The sequence below is a fragment of the Pempheris klunzingeri genome, chromosome 2 (assembly GCF_042242105.1).
Source record: "Pempheris klunzingeri isolate RE-2024b chromosome 2, fPemKlu1.hap1, whole genome shotgun sequence".
NCBI classification, from domain to species: domain Eukaryota; kingdom Metazoa; phylum Chordata; class Actinopteri; order Acropomatiformes; family Pempheridae; genus Pempheris; species Pempheris klunzingeri.
This window is the reverse complement of record NC_092013.1, coordinates 13442321-13464473: the sequence shown is the minus strand read 5'-3', so window position 1 is coordinate 13464473 and position 22153 is coordinate 13442321. Positions and strand designations below refer to the sequence as shown.

At 40.1% G+C, this 22153-nt stretch overlaps 1 protein-coding gene across 1 annotated transcript; it reads left to right on the top strand.

Moving 5' to 3' along the window:
* On the top strand, nt 1-21930 carry grm2b (glutamate receptor, metabotropic 2b). Its single transcript, XM_070838489.1, has 5 exons — nt 1-510; nt 14947-15784; nt 16510-17573; nt 20634-20826; nt 21857-21930. Exons 1-5 carry the CDS (start codon nt 1-3, stop codon nt 21928-21930), a joined length of 2679 nt encoding a protein of 892 aa, XP_070694590.1.
* Nucleotides 21931-22153: the final 223 nt, after the last annotated feature.

Below are 22153 nucleotides of genomic sequence, written 5' to 3'. Positions count from 1 at the left end.
ATGCTGAGTGTAGTCCCCTGCCCGAGGTCGTTGGCCATTTCTGCCCATTATTGGCTTCTTCACATGCTCCTGCTGGAGCTGCTGGTACTAGGAGTCCTGCCCAACATCTCCAGACTACCACCCGCAGCCAAACGTGAGATCATCCTGGACGGCGACTTGGTGATTGGGGGCCTGTTCCCGGTGCACCAAAAAGGCGATGGGACTGAGGACTGTGGTAAAATCAATGAGGCGCGGGGCATCCAGAGATTGGAAGCCATGCTGCTGGCACTTGATGAGATTAACTCCAGCGATCGCATCCTTCCCGGGCTCCAGCTGGGGGCCCACATCCTGGACACCTGCTCGAAGGACACATATGCGCTGGAGCAGTCTCTTGATTTCGTCAGAGCCTCCCTCACCAAGGTGCATGATCCAGGCTTCATCTGCCCAGATGGCTCCAGGCCCATCCAGAACGAGGTTCCACTGGCCATCTCTGGGGTCATCGGGGGATCCTACAGTGATGTTTCCATTCAGGTAAAACAGCAAATTATTTTCTCTCACAAGTTCAGTGTTTTGGTTGCATTTGTATGCATTTACAGAAAACAGCAACACATGCAGCACTGCAATACTACCACAGTCACATAATGCAAAATTCCACGTATCCCGGTGGTAGGAAAGTGCGAATAAAGGAAAATGCTGATATCAGCGATCCAGTTTTGCAAGCAGCACAGATTAATGAAGTGAAAATCACGCTCATGACATATGGATTTCCCAGCCCATTCCATATTGGATGATTCTTCAACTCACAATTTACATCCAGTGCCACCATTCAGTACCATCACAAGAAAAAGTGTGCTATTCAGTTTAAATTGTGGTGATGGATGTGTGTGTAGAATTTTAGTCATGATATTTCCTAAACATTGACCTGAGTTGTTTAGTTAACCAGTTGTCCTGGATGCCTTGAACTTAACCACAATTTAGAAAGTGAGACTTTAAAAAAAATTGCTTTGAATCTAAACATTTAAAAAAAAAAAAGACAACATAATTCAGGGTTTTGCAGAATCGTCAAGTACTCAATCAATAGTCACATTCTTGTCTAGCAGTAGGGTTGTGATTTCTTTGATTTGATTTCAGTTTCTTGTATTTCTGTTTCATTTATAACCAGTTCGCCAAACCAAGGTCCTAATGTTTCAACTGCATATTTACTCCATCTGTTAAAGAGTGTCAGGATGTGTCTGAAATCTGTGAATGGATGAACTTGAATGTGCAGACAGACATACTCACACCTCACACTCACTTCCACGAATCCAGATGATTACTGAAAATGCCTTACATCTCCACTTTTACTGGGCCAGAGGACTGAGCCTTCAGCAGAGGAGACTCTGCCTCGGCTGGAATAAAAATCCACCTGGGATGATTCTGTTTGATGTATCCACATTCACAGAGACATCCATCACTTTGGCAGCGACTTCATTGCTGTCTTGCGAAGAAAACTGACCTTTCACACACGTATGAAAGGTTGCCAGAGGCAATGCATCTGAGCATAATTAATTAATTCTGATTGCCCTCACATGCAATAATTACCATGATGCACTGGGTGTTAGAGAGACAAAGTGTGTTGGTATAATTTTCCATTAACTTCAGTTCACAACACATTTATTATACACATACAAACACACACACAATTAGTTAGCTAATGTCAATCATGCTTGTACCTGTAGAGATTGGTTGGCTAGTGTAGTATTATAGCTAATGGACATTCACTATCTACAAAACATATTATTACAGCTTAATAGAAAAGATGTCGATGAGGATGATTTACTACATTTTGTAGATTGTTTTTCCTAATTTTTCTTATAGCTAAAGCAAAGTATCATTCAACCTTTTTATTTTCAATTATCGTGATTTAGTGTAATTATATATTATGATTTGGTATATTATGTATTATACCAGTATTATTATGTCTAAAGTAGCCCTTATTAAACTGCTATTGCAATTGGCTGGTCATGTCACCGACCCTGCTCCCTAACTTATTTTCTCTAGTTTTGACATCACACTGAGGGACACCTCAGAGTGGTTTGTCTCCACATTCATATTCAACCAAATTAAAAAGGTGGCGAAACAACATGCATCACCAGCTTTGTGCTTTAACAGTAAGAGCAAAATCCATGCCACAATTAGACAATTCCTCTCTCCCACTATAACCCCCGTTACGAAAAAATGTAAGGATATCAAGTTGTTTATTTTGGATAAATGTTGAGATGGGACACATCATCCCTGTTTTGTAGTTAATCGAAAAAAGTCAAATCTAATAAAAACATGTACTACATGCAACAGTTACACATACAGCATGACTAATGTTGAAAATGGTCACACGTGACATACACGCATGAATATTTTATATCACATCTGAAACTGCTGATGACTGAACCACCACTAATGAATATGCAGCAGTGTTTATGCAGTCTGATCAGTGTAAATGCTTCTGTATAAAAACGACGTTGTACGCCATAAGCATAGTTGTTGAAAATGTCCGATTAATAAGCGCATTTCAGATTACTCAGTTTTAGATGTTGGGTGAAGACCATGTCATTGGTAGTAGATTGTAAATATGTAAATGATGCTGGTGATTTCAGTGATTGACAAAAGAGAGAAGAGTTTGGGAATTAATTAAGTCCACCAAGAGGCCATAAGTGACCAAACAAAACAAATATACAACTAATTTAGGTATACTCGTAGGTAAAGATAAGTTGATCCTGATAAACCAAATAACAACAACTGCACAACCTAAATTCAAACACCACATATGCATAGGCTGAAACCACATCATAACTATACACTTCTAACAATGCCTGACCTCTCAGAGATTAAAACTATCACTGTAACAATTCACTCATTTACTGTAATCTAAATACACTTTTTTATGTCTGTACGTCAACGACTCCCGTGGCCAGAGACATGTTTTCGGGTTGTCCATCCATCCCATTCTCCTAAACATGACATTTCAGGAACGCCTTTAGGGGGTTTCTTCAAATTTTGCTCAAACGGCCACTTGAAACTCAAGGATGAATTAATTAGAATTTGGTGGTTAAAGTTCAAGGTCACTGTTTTTTTCCCCAATAGCTCAAGAATTCACATGCAATTCATTTATGACAAAATTTCAGACAAATGTCAAACGGGATAAAATGATAAATTGATGACATTTTACAACCATAAGGTTATTGGTCAACTTCACTCTGACATCATAATGTTTTTTCTGGCTGTTATTCAACGCCATAACTCAAAAGAAAAAACAGCAAAAGGGAAGAACGTTTTGACAGATACTTTGGTACCCACCTTGAAAGTGTGCTGATTGTATATTATTGGCCAAGTATATGAACACATACAAATAACCTGACTGTATTTTGTTTCTCTTAACAAACTTACAAACTAATAGACACTAATAACCCTAACCCTAACCCCAACCCTAGACACACAGCAGAACAAGAACAGCAAATCTTGACAAAGTTAAGTCAAATACATTTTGTTAATATATCCGTATATCACAAATAGAAAAATGCCTCTTGGGGCTTCACAATCTGTACAGCAAAAGACATCTTCTATCCTCAGACCCTTGACTGGGATGAGGAACAACTCCCTCAAAATCATCCCTTCATATATTTTATGGACAGACGTGGGTGTAAACTACAACTTGACTGGTTAGCGGAAACATACAACCAACCGCTAATTTTTGTTTTAACACGTGTCCTGTTTTCATTAAACAATCTTATTACTTGCTCTGATTTTAAAGGAATAGTTCAACATTGTGGGAAATCCTGATTTGCTTCTTGACAAAAGTTAGTTGAGAAGACGGATACCACTTAAATGTCTGTCCTTTAAAAATTAAGCTACAGCCAGGAGACGGTTAGCTAAGCTTAGTATAGAGACTTTAAAAATATGGAAACAGCTTGTCTGGTTCTGCCCCAAAACTTAAAAAAAATGCTCATCTGAAGGTCACTAATTAGCATGTTTCATCCCCTTTGTTTAATCCATTCAAAAACTGAAGGTTAAAAACAACAAGTTGTGGTGTTCAATACTGGACTAGTTAAGCTAACTATATCCTGGCTGTAACTAGCCAAAGATATTAACAGACAGATGTGTGACTAATAAGTGCATACCTCAAAAAGTCAAACAACCCCTTCTAACAACTTGGTACCCTTTCGTGTAGTGTTTTTCTTTGACTGTGATTCCCTCGTTGATGTCTGCTAAAACAGTGTCAGAATACGAGCCAACCTATAGACGCCTGCCAGGAGTCTGCAGTGATGAATGCTCCATGTCAGCATGTTAAAGCTGAATGGAGAGCACACTCATTGATAGACAACGGTCAGACAGACAGGACTGAGGGTGTCCACCTAATCATGTTGGAGCAGTCCCCCTATAAACACAGGGCTTCTTCGATTAGAAAGAAGTGGATAATATAGACTTCCCTCTTCCGTAATGTAGATGACGCCTTGACAAAAGAACAGCATGTTTTTAAGAAGCTTGAAAAGGGCTGTGTGTGTGTGTGTGTGTGTGTGTGTGTGTGTGTGTGTCCCTTTGAATGAGTGAGTGTTCAGCGACCACACAGTCGCAAACATTCAAAAAGAAACCCACTGCTTTTGAGTGTTTTTGTATGAATTTGAATACATACCTCTACCGTCACTATGCTCAACAGCCTCTTTGTCAGCGCCCACAGTTCCTGGAAACGATAATGAATTGAGCCGTGAGAGCGGCGAGAAACCCATGGTGGGATTTTTTTGAGAGGTCACTGATTTACACAGTCCCCATTTATCCCAGAGAACTACTTTGTGGCGATGAAGAGCGTTATAAAACTGAGGAGGACATGTGCCAGAGACGGTCCCAGGGAAGTTTGAGAGAAGCTGCTTTTCCCATCTGTGGGGTGCATCTCCATTGGCTGGCAGCGATATGTCCACCTGCGTGTGGAGAGGAGACTGACGCTGTCTGTGGCAGGGGCCAAGGATGAGTTGTGGGAAAGATGATGGGAAACAAGCCAGCTTCTCCTCAGCCTTCTCTTTCATAATTAGCCCGGGAATATTTAGGAGGCTTTCACCATCTTCTTATTCATCCTGTTATATTATCGTCCTTGTTCTGTCTTCTCACTGTTTCATTTTTTGAAAATAGTCTTTATTGCCATCTGGGATGTTAGCTGTATAGAATCAACCGTGAATGATGACTCAGTGCTATCAGCCAACACATTTTTACAGTTTATGAATTTAACCAAGCAGTACCCACATAGAAACATAATGGGAAAAAAGAACAATGAAATCATTCCGATCTATTCCCACACTTTCTCTGCAAAAATAACATTAAAAAAAGATTTGTATCCTCAAATTCACAAGCCGCTACACGCCCACAGTTGCACAATAAAAAAGCTGAAATCTGCTTAGAGGCATTATCGCAGCTTTTGTCTTCAACGTGGACTTAATGCAATCAACTTTTAGCACAAATCCACACTGAAACTCTTGCACATCCATAATGGAACACACAAGCACACAAAGGAGTATTTTTGTGGTAATCCTTGTCCTTGCAGGCACGCTCAGTTGCCTTTTTCCTGTAAATCAAACACATAGTATGGCGTTCCTGTATGAGCCCTTCTCCCATCAGACGATAGTTATTGAGAAACTAGTTTCCAAAAACACTAAATCTTTTAAGATCATAAGACAAACTGTGTCTTGCCACTGCTGAAGCTGCTGGGAAAGTCCTCTCCTTCCGTATATTGATGTTTAATATTTTTGGTTTGGTTTGGTTTATTAAATCTGTTGATGTGTCGTGCAGAGAATCTGGAGAGGGCTCTATCTTTATTGTGTTTCCGTCTTCACAGATTGCGTAGGGTGAAAAAAAACCCTGCTTTGGTGTTACCTTCAAAAGGGTCTTGTTTATCATGTGATATTGTGGCTGACACACACACACACACACACAACTCTCGCACCTCCTCTTTCTCTCTTACCGATTGTTATTTTTGAAATAGAAGTTTCAGCACATTCGGAGAAAACAGCTCAGCGCCCTAATTAGCACATCAGAATGTCATTGAGAGTGAAGGGAAACATTGTAATGACTGGAAGGTCGGCTGGAGTCAAGACCCACATGGTCAATAATATTTCTAGCCTATCGATTTAACGACGCACATCCCTTCATCTTGCCTGTCTTAAAACCGTTCTTTTTTTCACACGGTATCACAGGAATAAATTACAAGTCTTTGCTCAGAACCTGTGGCTGTTATGTAGAATGCTGCTTAAGATGGTGTGACTGTAGCACCGCACTCCAGTCTCAATAACGAGAAAAAATTACTGGACTTATCAAGTTTGTTTCGTAAGTGCTAGAGGCTAGAAGTGATATTTCAAATCTTTAAGCCAAGCAGATGACAGAGAGCAGCGTTTCTCACAGATGCATCCTTGTACTTCAGAGTGGCTCCAAAGGTCGCTCTTGTGGTGAGCATTGTTTTGCTGGTGGGAGGATATAATAGATGTAAGTTTAATGCCTCCTGAAATAGCACATGCAAGCAGATCAACACACATTTCTTTCTGCTGCTGCACTCCCAGCTATAGAAGCGCTAATATTAATTCACCGCTCTGACCCACAGACATGAATATATGCAGTATGGCCTTATGCAGGGATTCAAAATACACAGTTGAAATACAAAATAGTAATTTGTGAATTGTATTTGATGGACTTGATGGAGTGGCTTTATATTCTCAGAATATTTCAGTGTTCTGTACTTTTCAATTTTAAAAATACTGAATATATTCCCTGAAACAGTCTGCATTATGACGTCACATATATGCAAACTGACTCATTGGCAGTAGACCAGACCAGCACATATGTCCTTCATACTATGTGTAAGATGATTTCACAAAAAAACGCTGCCGAAGTTCTTTTTACAGGATAGAAAACTGGGGATTCTGTAGATGTCAATGCCATCTGATGTGTGTTCGGAATATAATTTTGAAAAGTTTGGAAGCATTCTTTTCATATTGATTAAACCATTGTTTTATAGATGTGTCTAACAATTGTTTTGCTGTCTTATCTGAACCTGAGCATTCGTGATACCTTGATAAAATAAGATTGAGTGGAGGCATTGTGCCCATTCAGTCTTCCCTCGTCCTCGAAGATCAACGAACTAACACAGTGGCCAGATGTTGATACATATATGAATATGAATCAGCAGGAAGTGTTAGTATAGGAGTTATCTTAAATAACCAACCTGTTAATAGCCAACTGTTTGATCTAGGCCAGGCAGGGATTTTCGTCATGTTTACTGATGCTGCTCTACTCTATAAATGTACTCTAGCAGCCTCCTACTCAGCTTAACCATCCATCAGCAGAAATGTCATCTACATCATTTTGCTATTTACCACACTGACAGTGAATAGTCATACATCTTTTGTCCCTCAAAACTTAGTGAATGAGTGATTTGAATCACAAAATCCTTGGCTAATCTCCACTCACAGTAGTATCTCATGTTATGTGAACGCATATTCAAGTGTTTTTTGGTTGGCATTAGTCCCATTTACCACTTTAACATATTTGTTCAAATTAAAGGTCAGACATTATGTCAACCATAAGCTACCAGTCCAACACCTGCACAGGTAGCCTCATGTTGTCTATTTAATTAGTGCTGTCATATGTTTTATTGATACCAAACCACTTTATTTGAACAACACTGTAGCTCATTGTGTTGGAAATGCATGTTTCATAATCGACGTATAGATTGGAAGTTTGTGAAATGATCTCAGCCTCCCTTGGAAATGTATTTTTGTATATTTAAAATCCAAAAATACTGTAGTTTGTTTTTACACATTTAATGGTTGCAGTATTTTTGCCCATCTCCTTCCTTGTGAATGAAATATACCTGTTTACATATGCATCTGCTGCAAACAAGGGAATTTTTCCAAAATGTAGAACTATTCCTTTAAACATCCATTGGTCATTAATGTGTATGTTCTAATGATGCCTAAGTGTGTTTGTATATTTACATGCTAACATGCAAAGTGTAGTTAGCACATCAAAGAGCTCTCGGTCCTGTGCTCTAGAGGACACATAATGGAGTTAGATGAGACAAATTATTTTTATAAAATGAACAGGTGAGCATTTGTTTTCTTCTCCTCCCATAAATTACACATATTTACACCCAGTTTAAAACTTAGTATGGAAGAAGCTGCTTCAATTAAAAATGATCCTCATCAGCTGTAGGACAGATGGGTTGCTGATCCAGCAGATAAATGATGAAATAACACAGGCTTTTAAAGGGTCTGCACTGCTGCTGCTGCTATAATCTTCCTTTACCGTGAGTGGATATAAACAAGGAAATGCCAAGATGAACTTGGAGTTGAGCGATAATTTGGCAAAAACAAATGCAAATGAGCAAATGCAACAGAGGTATGCAGCACTGCAAAGATCCACTTTCCAATTTGGAAGAATCAGCCTTGGATGGAGAGAGGCACTGCAATCATACTGAAGACGCTCATACAGGGTGCCTCAAATCAGAGGACAAAGTAGATCCAAATGGAAGAAAAGACAGGAAATCCATCTTTAGTTTAGAAGCATATTTTTGTCTTTGTTGCATGTCCAAGAAGTCACACTAGTTTTATCCACCTCTCTCTGCAGTTTACTGTACAGTGATTTAGCCTTGATGCTCAGTGAATCTTTGACTGTCATTTTCTAATATGAACTGAGGACACCTCACAACGAAAGGCAAGGATTTTTTATTCATCTTGGGTGTATTTTGGCATTCAGGAAAGTTTAACCTTTGCCTTCTTCATATTTCCCTCCTCGCTGTATGTTTATGTAATTTTCTTTCTACATGAAAAATTTCTCATCTTCAGAAAAAAACTAGATTATTCCCAAATAGGACCTGAAACTGCTTGGCACGGATAATTTGAGCTACGGTTTACCTGTGTTTCTTTTTGGAATTAGATGGCATTTTCAAAGTACTACACTGACAAGAGACATTATGATTAGGTAACAAACAAATCCTTGCAGTTTCTCTGTACTCAAATTCAACTACTGTGCCGAATAAATTTTTCCTCAGCAACCAGATGAATTAATATCATCAATAAACCCACGTTACCTAACAGCCCTGTTTGTATGCCATCACATGTGCACTGCGCTGTGTGTACTTATGCAAACATCTCTATGATTCACACTGGACGTTTATTTTTTAACCAAGGTTTTGCTATTAGTTGCAACTGTCACATTTTAGTAACACAATTCAAATACATTACCACATACCAAACTAAGAAACGATGTGCATTATATCCATTATGCATAACATGTATTTCTGGACCTTTGGTAAGTGTCTGAGCTGGTGCTCTGTGCATCCTGAAGTTGCACTCTGCATGCCATCTACTGTATCTACTGTAGGGCTCAGCTTGACAGGGACCTCGGGGACATACAGATGGACTTTCCATGTTGAAAAAAAGCATGACAGACTCATGAGTAAGAGACTGCTCAGGCTCCAGCTGTCTCATTTCTTTCCTCAAAGCTTCTGCTCTTTTGAAGGAATACTGACCTGGAATCCCACAAAACTGCTCCTCACGATGCATCTTGTACACGTGATATCAAGCATTAACTCAAATCTCAGTAGAGCTCAGGGTTTTATAAGTCTAAAGACTAAAGTCTGCAGAGCTTGAACATGTTATTTGCCTGCATTCTTTTTCTATTGATTATATTATGACTGGTTAGATATCAACACAAATCTACCATATTTATTGGTTTGTCCTAAAACTAGACATCAGTACTACAATAACAAATAATAAACAACTATTACATTTCCAATGGACCTATTCCATTTGTCCTTGAAATATCAGCCTACTTTGACATGTTTAATTGCTTCAGTAGCTGTAGTGTTACTGATTATTGCTGTAAAGATTCACAGGAGAGTGCTACGACATAGTGTGAGCGGATTGTAAACCCATGTAGCTGTGAACACTGCACGCTGTAAACATTAAGCACGTTATATATTGTTCTTGGCCTGTTTGTCATGTAATACATTTGTTGGAAGCCAGTAAAACTGGTGCTAAAAATGAAGGAGAAAGCTTAGGGACCTGTAAATGTTTTCTTACTGGCACAAATAAATGCATTTCTCTGCTGAATAATCCATGCCAGCCAGTGTTTTAAGACACTGAAAAGTACTCTGCTTTGAATCATAATCTGTTTCTGATGTTTTCTCCCCCAAAAAACTTGGTGAAAATTCTTACAACTACATCTACTCTTTTCCCTCTTAAAAATATACAGAATCTATGAATATGCAAATTTCTCAATTTAAAAAGTTTAGCTGCTGGAAACAAGATGTCCTCTATGTTACTGACAAGTCTAGGCTCGGTGTATGTCACAAGTCCTGCTTATTCATATATGTCTTTAACTGAGATTTCATTGAGCACAGAGAACTGTCAGCAGCCTCGTATCAAACTCTACACATAAATCATACTACACACTGAACACATAAATCTGGGTAGTGAAGGTCAAATATCCAAATGAAGCAACAATCAGCACAACACTTTTTTTGAATGAGAGGGTGTTAAACTAAAGCTGTAGGCAAGGGACGTTTATCTGTATAACACCTTTCAACAACGGGGCAATTCAAAGTGATATACACATGACATATGAGTCATGAGTTAGAACCGCAAGAGAACATAAAAGACACATAAATAGGATTTCAAAGAATAAAAGATTACCGTTGAGGATGAAAATGGGATGATATATAGTAGTATAGAGACTAAGAATAACAGAGCCGTTTCAGTGCAAGATATGAAGTGTCTTTAATTCAGTTGTATGAAAGGCAGTTCAATCACATTCTCAAAAACAGATTTTTAATACTAATTGAAAACTTAATTGAATATTTGGGACATAACAATCTGAGACAATGCTCATAATAATAAAAGTCCTTGTCTACAATTTGGTCATAATTCCATGGGTGCATCCACTTACTTTTTACGTTTTAGTCTAGCACCAAATTTGGTGCCCCTGTCTGCCAAACAAGCCACTGAAAGCAATGGTGATCAGCAAAACCATTTTTCTTGATATATGGTGACATGCTGAATTTGTACTCTTGTATTAATCTCTGTATAAAACATTATTATGTATATAATGGAGCGTGTTCTCAGTTGCTGCCTGCTAAACTGCAAAGAGACTAACTGGACAGGGTGGGTCTAAAGGAACACTGAAGAGAAAGAGGTATACCATCAATCAATCAATCTTTATTTATATAGCGCCAATTCACAACAGCGTTATCTCAAGACGCTTTACATAAAGAGCAGGTCTAGACCAAACTTTTTATTTAGAGAGAGACCCAACGATTCAGGAATTCAAAATTAAGGATTCAAGAATTCCCACATGAGCGAGCGTCAGATGTTATACATAGTATACATCTTCTGTTCAAAAAGAAAACATTATAGGAAACAGTCACTGTTTCACTAATGAGCCTACTAACTATAGGAACCAAAACAAGACTTTAACAACTTAATGTACTACTGTAATCACCAAGATGTATTAGATATGACCTGTAACGCTAATGAAGTCATTAATCTAATTAATGCAATGATTTGCAAATACTGCAATTTTTTTGTATGTACACTTCACCTACACTCAACAAATGGGCACTATCCTTGCTAATCAGACAACAGCAGTCATTCTAAAAAGAGAATATAGTTATATATATCATATAGTAATAATAATATATAGTTAGTATGAACATATATACAAGAGGGTGCTTTAAAATATAATCAGACCACCTCTTACATAGAGGCTGTGGTGTGATGCCCCTGTCATTATTTATTAGATACAGTGGTCCAAGCTATATGTGTCACATTTGGGGACTAGTTTTGGACTTCAAACCAGTGGACCATGAAGAGCACCTAATTGGTGCCTCAAATTACTGCAGCTGTGATCCAAACAAGCTAAAGTGCTCTGTGTCTTTGTAGGGGATGAGTTCAGGTTATGGTAAAGTATAGCATTATAGGTAGGGTTTGGTTATGATTAAGATGAATGTAAAAGTGTTAATCAAATTAGTGTCGCTCAAATAGTCAGCAAAGCTGCTTACAAACTAAACCATCTACTACAGTGGTGAGACTTCTTTAAGAAATCAAATGCAAGTTTGGAGTTTGTTGAGTGTCATGCAATGAGAGCAAATTTACAGTATGGTGCCCCTGAGCCGCTTTTCTGACTTGTCGATGGAGAGAGTGAGAGGGAAATACCGCATGAGGACGAACAGACGGTTACTGTCACACACTCCAGTGCTGTCCTGAAAGGTGCGCTGTCAAGCTTCTCCAAGAATCTATTGATGAAGGCCAACCGCCTGTCTGAAAATCCTGCATGAGGAAGGTATCTTGTTAGTATGCAAGTGTGACTGACTGACAGACTCATACGTTATCCTGCTGCACACAAAACACTGTATACATACCAGGCAACATAAATGAATCAGTACATGCAGGGATCTAATCAGGCTTCTCCATACATGAAGAACAGAAATCACTTCTCTCAGTGGGTGATTTGATGAGACCCCTGTCCTATATTCTACTACAAACAGTAGAGAGGACCACTGCCGGGTGCAGCGCGCTTGTCTAAATACATCATATTTACTCCATTCATCCCCTCAAGAGCTTATGCCTGTGCTCTCTGCTGGCTCTTGTCTTTGGGGTGTTTTAGCTAAAGGAGGTTAAGCACACTGGCTCGCAGATCAGGGTTAATGTCAGTAATTTCTGAGGCAAAATAGGCTGTGTTTGCATTACATATACAATGCCAAGTTGTCTTCTCTCTTTGTCCACTAATCTATGTTTACAAATGTTTCACTTTATGTTAACGCTGGCCTTAGCAATGAAAAGATGAATGTGTCTGGAGGAAAGAACTGTGAGATCCAAAAGGGTCATGCAAGAAAGCTCTTGAGGGAGGTAAAAGCAAATAAGGCTTTGTATTCATACTGCAGGCTCAATGCTAACATCAGTATGCTAAGATGCTCGCAATGACAGTGCTAACATGGTAATATTCAGCAAGTAGAGTATTTACCTTATTTAGCATTTTAGCAATGATAAGATATTGTGATAAAGGAAATTTTGTTTTCTTTTATTTATAATGATTTCATTATCTGTTCTTGGATGCAAATTTTAATATTATATTATTTGAATCACTTTGTCATATATACCTTGTTAGATAATGCTCTAACAAAAAACCTAGCAATTCTATGCTGAATGTTTAGCACTTAACACGCAGTCAAGCTAAGGCTAATATGAATCATTAGTTCCGTCATAATCCAAGATATTAGACGAATAAAACAACTGTCTTGATAGTGGCGCTAGATGAAAGGTCAGGGGATCATCAAAGTTATAATTGCACAAGTTAACATTAGGGGGACATGAATGTATGTATGTGCCAAATTTCATTAACCCACCCAATGGTTTTTGAGATATTTCAGTTTGGACCAAAGCGATGGAACAACCGACTGACAGACCAACACGGTCACCCCTAGAGCCATGCCACTAGCGCCACTCAAAGAAATTGTTGAGCAACATGTTCAGGGTATGCACCACATGCAGAGAATTGTGATCTTAGTGCACATACAGTATCTAACATGTCAGATTTATAATATCACAGAAAGGACTGATAGATCTGTTTAAGTTCTCGTGGGTTGGATGGAATGAGTTGAATATTTAACAATACTTTTAATAGGACATAGTGTGAGTGTGGAAGGTTCCAATTACATCCATGGGGATACCATTGTTTGGGAAGCCTCTGGGCATACAATGGTGCCTTAGGGAGGAGGTAGTCATATTGAAGCTATTCACTAATCACCACTGCGTCCCCTGAGGAATACTGCAAAATGACAGGTTTCACCAGCTCTCTGTTGAGCTTCGTAACGCCGTGTGGGAAAATAATTGCTGTGACTTTATGTTATGACTCTGACACAATCATTTCAGCAGGCTTGTGTGCAGCATGGATGCCTGACTGAGTTTTCAGTCAGAGATTATCATCCCACCCTGTTAAACTCAGCACCACCAACTATCATCTCCACTAGGAAATCAATGTATTTATCTGGGTTACGTTGCTATCATAACGCCTGGCACAATCTGTCATGAGACTTTAATGACTTGACTGAATGGCTCTAATTCCAGAAAACAGCAAAGAGCACTGATAGACTTTTTATCTCTGTGCCATTGTTGCTGTTGTTATCTGGCACTATCTGTAAAGGGATGTGTGGCGGTAACTGCTGGTGATGTGGATCCCTGACAGAGTAAACAGTTTGAGATAGAGGAACGTTGGATTGTAGCTGTTTCCACTGCCAGCGTCCGCCACAGACCTGAAGCACATCAGACAGCTGCTCTGCCCTTTAATGGCGCCACTTCACCTACAGACCAGCCCAGATGGATATCTGCAAGTTAAAAATCAAAAAGACTTGAGAAGAAAGCAGCATTTCAACATTTTGTTGACAGCTAACATATGTGACATTTAAACCAGTGGAATGTTGTAACATTGAGCAATTTTTATACAGCAGACATCTGCAACTGTATCGCTCTAGATCTGCTAACGTGGCTATCATCAATATTTCTAGAATAATAATCGAAAAAAGGGGCCAAGTGGCCATGTGATAGGGGCTGCTTGTAGTGTGACAAACCCACAGATAATTATCCACCAACTCTCCCCCTCAGCTTTACAGAGCTTTTTAAAGTATTTCATCTCAATATTTTTGTTTTTCACCCTGCATCTTTACTGTTTTGGCTCACACTCATTGTTCTGGCAAGTCACAAACATTTGGCCAGAAATACAACTGCTGAATGAATGCTAATGATGTCCATGTCTGCTGGGTGTATAAAGGCTGTTGTAAAAGCCAATATAAAACCCAGTATTTTGAAAATATATATCAATAAAAGCCTTCTAAGTAAGAAATGACGCTTTAAAACAATATGATAAACCCAATGAAATATTTTCCTTCTGTTTCTCCAGGTGGCTAACCTCCTGCGATTGTTCCAGATCCCTCAGATCAGCTATGCCTCCACCAGTTCAAAGCTCAGCGATAAGACCCGCTATGACTACTTTGCCCGCACTGTGCCCCCTGACTTTTACCAAGCCAAGGCTATGGCTGAGATCCTGCGTTACTTCAACTGGACCTATGTGTCAACAGTGGCGTCAGAGGGCGACTATGGTGAAACAGGCATTGATGCCTTCCAGCAGGAGGCCCGCACTCGTCAAATCTGCATCGCCACTTCAGCCAAAGTAAGCCGCTCCATGAACCGCCAGGGCTACGACAATGTGATCCGCTCTCTGCAGCAGAAGTCCAATGCCAAGGTGGTCATCCTTTTCACTCGTAGTGAAGACGCCCGCGAGCTGCTGGTGGCCGCTGCTCGCATGAACATCTCGTTCACCTGGGTGGCCAGTGATGGATGGGGAGCGCAGGAGAGTGTGGTGAGGAGCAGCGAGACTGCAGCTGATGGGGCGTTCACCATCGAGCTGGCCTCCTACCCAATTAGAGAATTTGAAGACTACTTCACTAAGCTGAACCCATACACCAACACAAGAAACCCGTGGTTCAAAGAATACTGGGAGAATCGCTTTGGCTGCAGCCTCCAGGAACCTGACTGCAGCGAAAACAGCCTACGAGATGGAAGTTTTGAGCAGGAATCCAAGATCATGTTTGTGGTAAATGCAGTCTATGCAATGGCCTATGCCCTGCACAACATGAGGCAAGCTGTATGCTCCAACACATCCAAGGTCTGTGATGCTATGAAACCAGGTAATGGAAAGAGATTCTACAAGGAGTTCATCTTGAAGACCAAGTTTGAAGGTACGCACAGCAATGAAAGCAGACACACAGCAAGAATGCCTGTGTTATATGCACCTTTTTCATTTGAAATTGCTCCGTAAATAGCTGAGAATGAGATTAAATTCATTGTGAACGTCTTAATGTAAAGCAAATGAAGGTCACAAATAAGCGTGGCACTGGATTAAGACTTCAAATGGTTTCCTCTGCAGCACTGAAAAGGGCTCTGTAATTATTCAATTAGCAAAAATAATTCACAAATTAGCATGAAGGAATCAGTGGGAGGGGAAACTATCTAGAACACACTATTCTGAGAACATTGGGTAGTTGTTGGGTGAATGAACACTCGCATTTGGATGAGCCTAAATGGCAGGAAACCAGGGTTTCGGGTATTTACAGCAATTTTGTAATTATATGTGGTTGACATTTTTGATGTTGTCATTTTAATGTTTTTAAGCATTAGTAAAAATACTAGTAGAGTGTACTGTGCAATTAGTGTTACTACTACAATATATCATCCTTCAGCAGGGTGGAAGATGGTATATAGTACATATAGTTTATAGTAGTATATGAATTCACACACCTCATTTATATACTGATAAGACTTTATCCACAGAACAATTAAGTTACAAAACACATTGTACGCATAGAGGTTGTTTATTTTCTATTATCTTTATCTTCTTTATTGTCTGTCTGTTTTATATCTTGTCGCTTTAAGTCAACATTACTGTATTTTTGCCTCCTACCAGCTCCGTTCAGACCTGCAGACACAGAGAACATGGTGCGCTTTGACTCTTTCGGCGACAGCATCAGCCGCTACAACATCTTCCATTACCACAAAGAAGATGGGAAGTTCATCTACAGGAAGGTTGGCTACTGGGACCAGACCCTGACCCTGAACACCTCCATGGTTCCCTGGCGAGGCCTCGTACCACCCACCTCCCAGTGCAGCGACCCCTGCAGGAAGAACGAGGTGAAGAGTATGCAGCCTGGAGATGTGTGCTGCTGGATCTGTATCCCCTGTCAGCCATACCAGTACCTCCAGGATGAGTTCACCTGTGCTGACTGCAGCTTTGGTCAGTGGCCCCTGGCTAACTTGACTGGCTGCTATGATCTGCCTGAGGAATACATCCGGTGGGAGGATGCCTGGGCCATTGGGCCTGTCACCATCTCCTGCCTTGGTATACTGTGTACTCTGTCAGTAGTGGGCCTCTTCTTCAAGCACAATGAGACGCCTGTGGTTAAAGCAAGTGGACGTGAACTCTCTTACATCCTCTTGTTGGGAGTGCTGATGTGCTATCTGATGACCTTCATCTACATCACCAAACCCTCCACCGCTGTTTGCACACTACGCCGACTAGGCCTGGGCACCTCGTTCGCAGTGTGTTACTCAGCTCTTCTAACCAAGACCAACCGTATAGCTCGTATCTTCAGCGGGGTGAAGGACGGCGCCCAGCGGCCGCGCTTCATCAGCCCTGCCTCCCAGGTAGCGATCTGCGGCGCTCTTATCTCCTGCCAGCTGCTAGTGGCTCTTATCTGGCTGCTGGTGGAGGTGCCAGGGGTTCGGAAGGAGGTGGGCCCAGAGAGGAGAGATGTGGTCACCCTCAAGTGCAACAGCAGGGACACCAGCATGCTTATGTCACTTACCTACAACTGCATCCTCATCATCCTCTGCACTGTCTACGCCTTCAAGACGCGAAAGTGCCCTGAAAACTTTAATGAGGCCAAGTTCATTGGGTTCACCATGTACACCACCTGCATCATTTGGCTGGCTTTCCAGCCCATCTTCTATGTCACTGCCAGCGACTACAGGGTAACTATCTATGAAAATGGTTAATCATTATTTATTATTCATATTTCTAGAAACTTCTCAAACCCACTCTTGTGGAATAATGTAAACAAAGTCTATAAATGACTATCCCTAGTGTGTTTATCATTCCTAAAGAAGAAGGTGTCACTTTCACATTCCATTTGATCACAGTCACCCAGACCCATGGAAGAGCGAGCTTTCATTTCATGGGAGTTGAAGAATCTTTCAAGACAAGAACAAAGACTCTGGAGACAGATCAGGCTGGAATATACGAATAGAAATAATTAATGACAGTCAAACTGATTCATTGTATCACTACATTACTAAATGCTTAATGGCACATTTAAGGTGAAGATGAATTCTGGAAATTGTTTTTACAGTTTTTTTGTTTTCAGATGCGAAGACTACAGACTGCATCACAACTGGCCCTATATATGTAGCGTTATGACTGATGATTAAAAATAATTGTAAGCAGGGAAATGCTGGCTTACTTAGAGGCCCTGTCTGCCTAATTGTCAGAGTAAACATGACATATCTGCTTGCAGAGTTGTCACAAGGGTACAAAGTAAATAAAGTGAATGCAGCCTTTAGCCATTAAGGCTAAAGGCTGCATTTACCCTGGATCACACAAATGACGAGGAATAAATAGGCTCAATATGCATAACTATCACTGGACTGTTTCGGGCCAAAAATTTAAATATACATTTATTTATCCGAAGTAGAAAATGTCAAGCTGCAAGGATGAATTATGAATTGGACTTATGTATTTCTCCATGCAGCGTAAAGTAAGACAAACAGACAAAACAACAGGCATAAAGCTGACAGACCATGTAAGCTATGAGTGCTTGTGCCGTAGGCAGACTCAAGGGTACTGCCACAGCATTTGGTCAGGCTGTGCAACAAGGCCTTTGTTGTGCAAACAGATGGGTGGAAGTCTAGGATCACACAAGCTTTGTATCATCATGAGGTACCCCAGGCTTTTCATGTCTGTTGTGATCAGCCATCCTGGCACCCAAAATATGAACCGAAAACCTTTACCTTTCCTGATCCTCAGTGGGATATATGAGACCGGCTGAACATTGTAGAATATAAGGCTTCATACTGGACAGGCAGCACACAGAGTAATTGAAAGAATGATTGGTTTGGCAGTGTAACAGAGACCTTGATGCTTTGGTTCTGTGTGACACCAATAATAATGGCTGTGAGTTCAGTTGCCACATTTCAAATTAGGGTTGGATAGCACAGAAATATTCTAATGAGAGACTAGCCTTGTTGCCCAGTGAATCATGATGAACTCAAGGTTTCACAGATGGATACAGATATTCTCTTGTGCCCAGAAACTTTTACATTTTTATTTCAAGGCTCCTTCCCCCGTGCATTTCACTTCATCAAAAGTCAACATTATCACCACAGAAATAGCCAATGCCTGAAGTATGTGAAAGAGGTTGATTATAGATTCATTAATACAGTCTTCATTTTTAAATTCATTTTCATACATTTTTCAACAAATTGATATAATGCATAATAGAAAAAAACAAGGAAAGTGTAAAAATAAATGAAAATATGCACTTATACTGATATTAAGAGGCAAATATCTTTTGAGAAACTATAAAGATATCTATTAAACAATTTTAACCAATTTTATAAATATAATCAAAGGAATTCAGCATTAAATAAAGTAAAAAGTGTAACCTCATTCTCTTTGCCGTCATTTTTAATGTAACAACATAATAGGGTTCACACAGTGCGGCAGCATGTCCTATTGGTGCTTAATCAGTGATAAGTGTTAAATGGAAGTAGCTGCTGGAAAGACATCTTTATGGCTGGAAGAGATAATGATCTGCAGACAAAAGACAAGTGAATTATTATTACCCACAGTCTTGGTGGTGTTTTCACCAGTTATGTTTGTGGTCTTAGGCTTAAATATGTGAGAACTTCTCATATTTCAGCAGTGTTGTTGTTGTGCGATTTGTTTAGGAGGGATTTCAGTTCATGCTGTGGTTCTTCAAATAGAAGTTCCTGGACTGCAGGGGTAACCAGTGGGGTGGAGAGAGATGGTGCTCAGGAAGATGACCCCAGCAGTCAGCTCACATTAGCAGCTGAAATATGACTAACAAGGCCCTGACTTTCCAGGACAGCCAGCTGTGCTTATTCCACATTCTTCTTCTTGCCCTCATATTCACACACGCACAGATACACAATTAGAATTGCTAAAATTCATTACTGAAAACTTCACACACACACGCACGCATAATTGAAAATGGAAATGTGGCTAATAATTCAAGCATAATAACTGTAGGAAACACAAAGGACATTGGACGTTTTCGTTTCCGTTTTTTTTCCCTTCGAGATACAGCGACTTTACATTAAATTTAGGACAAATTCTCTAAATTTAGCAATTGTTTAACCAAAAAAATATTTGTTTGGTGAGCCATATGTTTTGACCAAATTTAATTCACATAAAAACAAAAAAAGACCAATAAAAGTTGCATTTAATACCAAGGCAGGGGAGACCAACAAGCTAATATCGGTTGTTAATGTATTTATTTGTAATGCAGGATAATTATGTCTTATAATGGTGTCATTAGGATGAGGTAGGTGAGGTGAAGGACATATAGATCGTTTTTGAACCCCGTGTTAAGTCCAACAAGGTGAGAGAAGGAGGAGGAGGAGGACTTATGTGATGAAGAGGGTGCACAGTGTATGTGTGACAGGGGGGTTAAGTTGGGAGTGAGTTTTAGCAAAGAAGGAAATTACTGGTTAAATGATTACAGTGTAACCACAAAAGGAGCGACAGGTAAGGCCACTGATTGGATTCAAGATCTGTGGGTAACCAGAGAGGGAAATGAATAAAAAAGTGAGTGAACTGATTGGATCAAAGGCTGTAGTGAAGTAACAGGTGTGTGTGTGAGAGGGGGTCTGGGGGCAGGTAGCCTTTGAACAAACTTCATTAGTCCTTTTGAAGACAAAAAAAAAAAAATAGAGAAAATCCAAGTGCAGCTGATATATTCATCATCGCCCACTCTCTGCCCCCCCCCCCCCTCTCTCCCTCTCCCCTCACAGGTGCAGACCACCACCATGTGCATCTCCGTCAGCCTGAGTGGTTCGGTGGTTCTCGGCTGCCTCTTCGCCCCCAAAGTCCACATCATCCTGTTTCAGCCCCAGAAAAATGTGGCCTCTCTCAGAGTCACTGCCAACCGCTTCAGTGCCACAGTGTCTGCCTCTGCCTCCGCTCCCAGCTCCAGCTACTCTAAAGGTACATCTATATCAGCTGCTTACTGCTCTCTCTAGCACTGTGCACACTCAAGAAATTATTAACACCTGCACAAAGACATCTGTTCGCAGTTTCATCTGCAACCTGATACCTGGCAACATATTAGGTTTCCAATATAGGTTGTGAGTAATAACAACGCAATCAACAAGACAATTGCATCCTGACTTAGAGAGAATTTTGCGCTTTGTGAAACGTTGTACAGTATTGCTACATGTTGCACTTGTTTCCGAGGCTTTTGCATATCATTTAATGAAACATGACTATAAGCGCATAAACCTGAGGATGACAATCAGAAAATATTGTATGTTTTTTCAGCTTTTCCCTGCGGTTTTGCATCAGAATGGCTTAGCAATTGAAATCCAGTCATTATGTTTCTTTTCATGTTGGATAAGAGCACGTCTTATCTACGGCTTATTAATAAACTGACTAATTCACAGCCCAGGCTTAATAAATAAACACACATACATATTCTGAGAGCTAGGAGAGCTTAACACCGGTTTAACCATTATTGCCTCACCTGAACTTAAGATATTTTAGTCTTTTAATATGAATGTTTGATGTAACTATTCAGAGCTAGAGGCGGGGGAAGTATTCAGGGCTTATACTTAAGTAAAAGTCGAAATACATCTGTTATTGTAGCTGTATTATATACTGATAAGTAGTTTAATATTTAACAATGGGTCATATTTTATGAGTTGATTATTTTGTTTGTAAAATCTTGTAGTAGCCGTCAAATATACTATAGTGTAGTAATAAGTGGATTAGAAGTACAAAATAACATAAAATGGAAGACTTTAGTTAAAAGTTATTTCCCCCGCTGCTGAAAGCCACTCATGAACATATAATCTGACATTTTGGAACTGTGGAAGAAACCGACTGTAACCTGCAGACTTTTAGAGCCCATGACTGTTCATTTCCATAATTTTGCTCACAGCTTTTATCTCTGGTTTGCAGTTTTCCTAACAGTGAACAATCTCTCGCCTGGCTAACATCGCTGTATTTATTCTCTCAGGATCAGCCTCCAACTACGTGCCAGCGGTTTGTAACGGCCGTGAGGTGGTGGACTCTACCACGTCCTCTTTGTGAAAAACGCTCCTCTCTAAGCACAAGAGACCATCCCATCATCAGTCATCCCTCCATTAAACAAGGCTGTGTGTGACGGAGCCCCCATGCCATCCGACATGCTGCAGAGAGATAACTCTGTCTGGGCAGAGTGACTGACCGTGGCAAAGTTAACCCTTAACTGTGAAAGCTAAATGATGATCCTACAGCGAGCAGTATGTATCAATTGTAAAGCCTTTTTGTATAG

What these genes read in the sequence shown, in the direction of transcription:
- grm2b (XM_070838489.1), top strand. Translation starts at nt 1, where the DNA reads ATGCTGAGTGTAGTCCCCTGCCCGAGGTCGTTGGCCATTTCTGCCCAT. An exon ending in ACAGTGATGTTTCCATTCAG is followed by an intron (nt 511 to 14,946) that starts GTAAAACAGCAA and finishes CTGTTTCTCCAG; the next exon opens with GTGGCTAACCTCCTGCGATT. An exon ending in CAGCTCCAGCTACTCTAAAG is followed by an intron (nt 20,827 to 21,856) that starts GTACATCTATAT and finishes TTATTCTCTCAG; the next exon opens with GATCAGCCTCCAACTACGTG.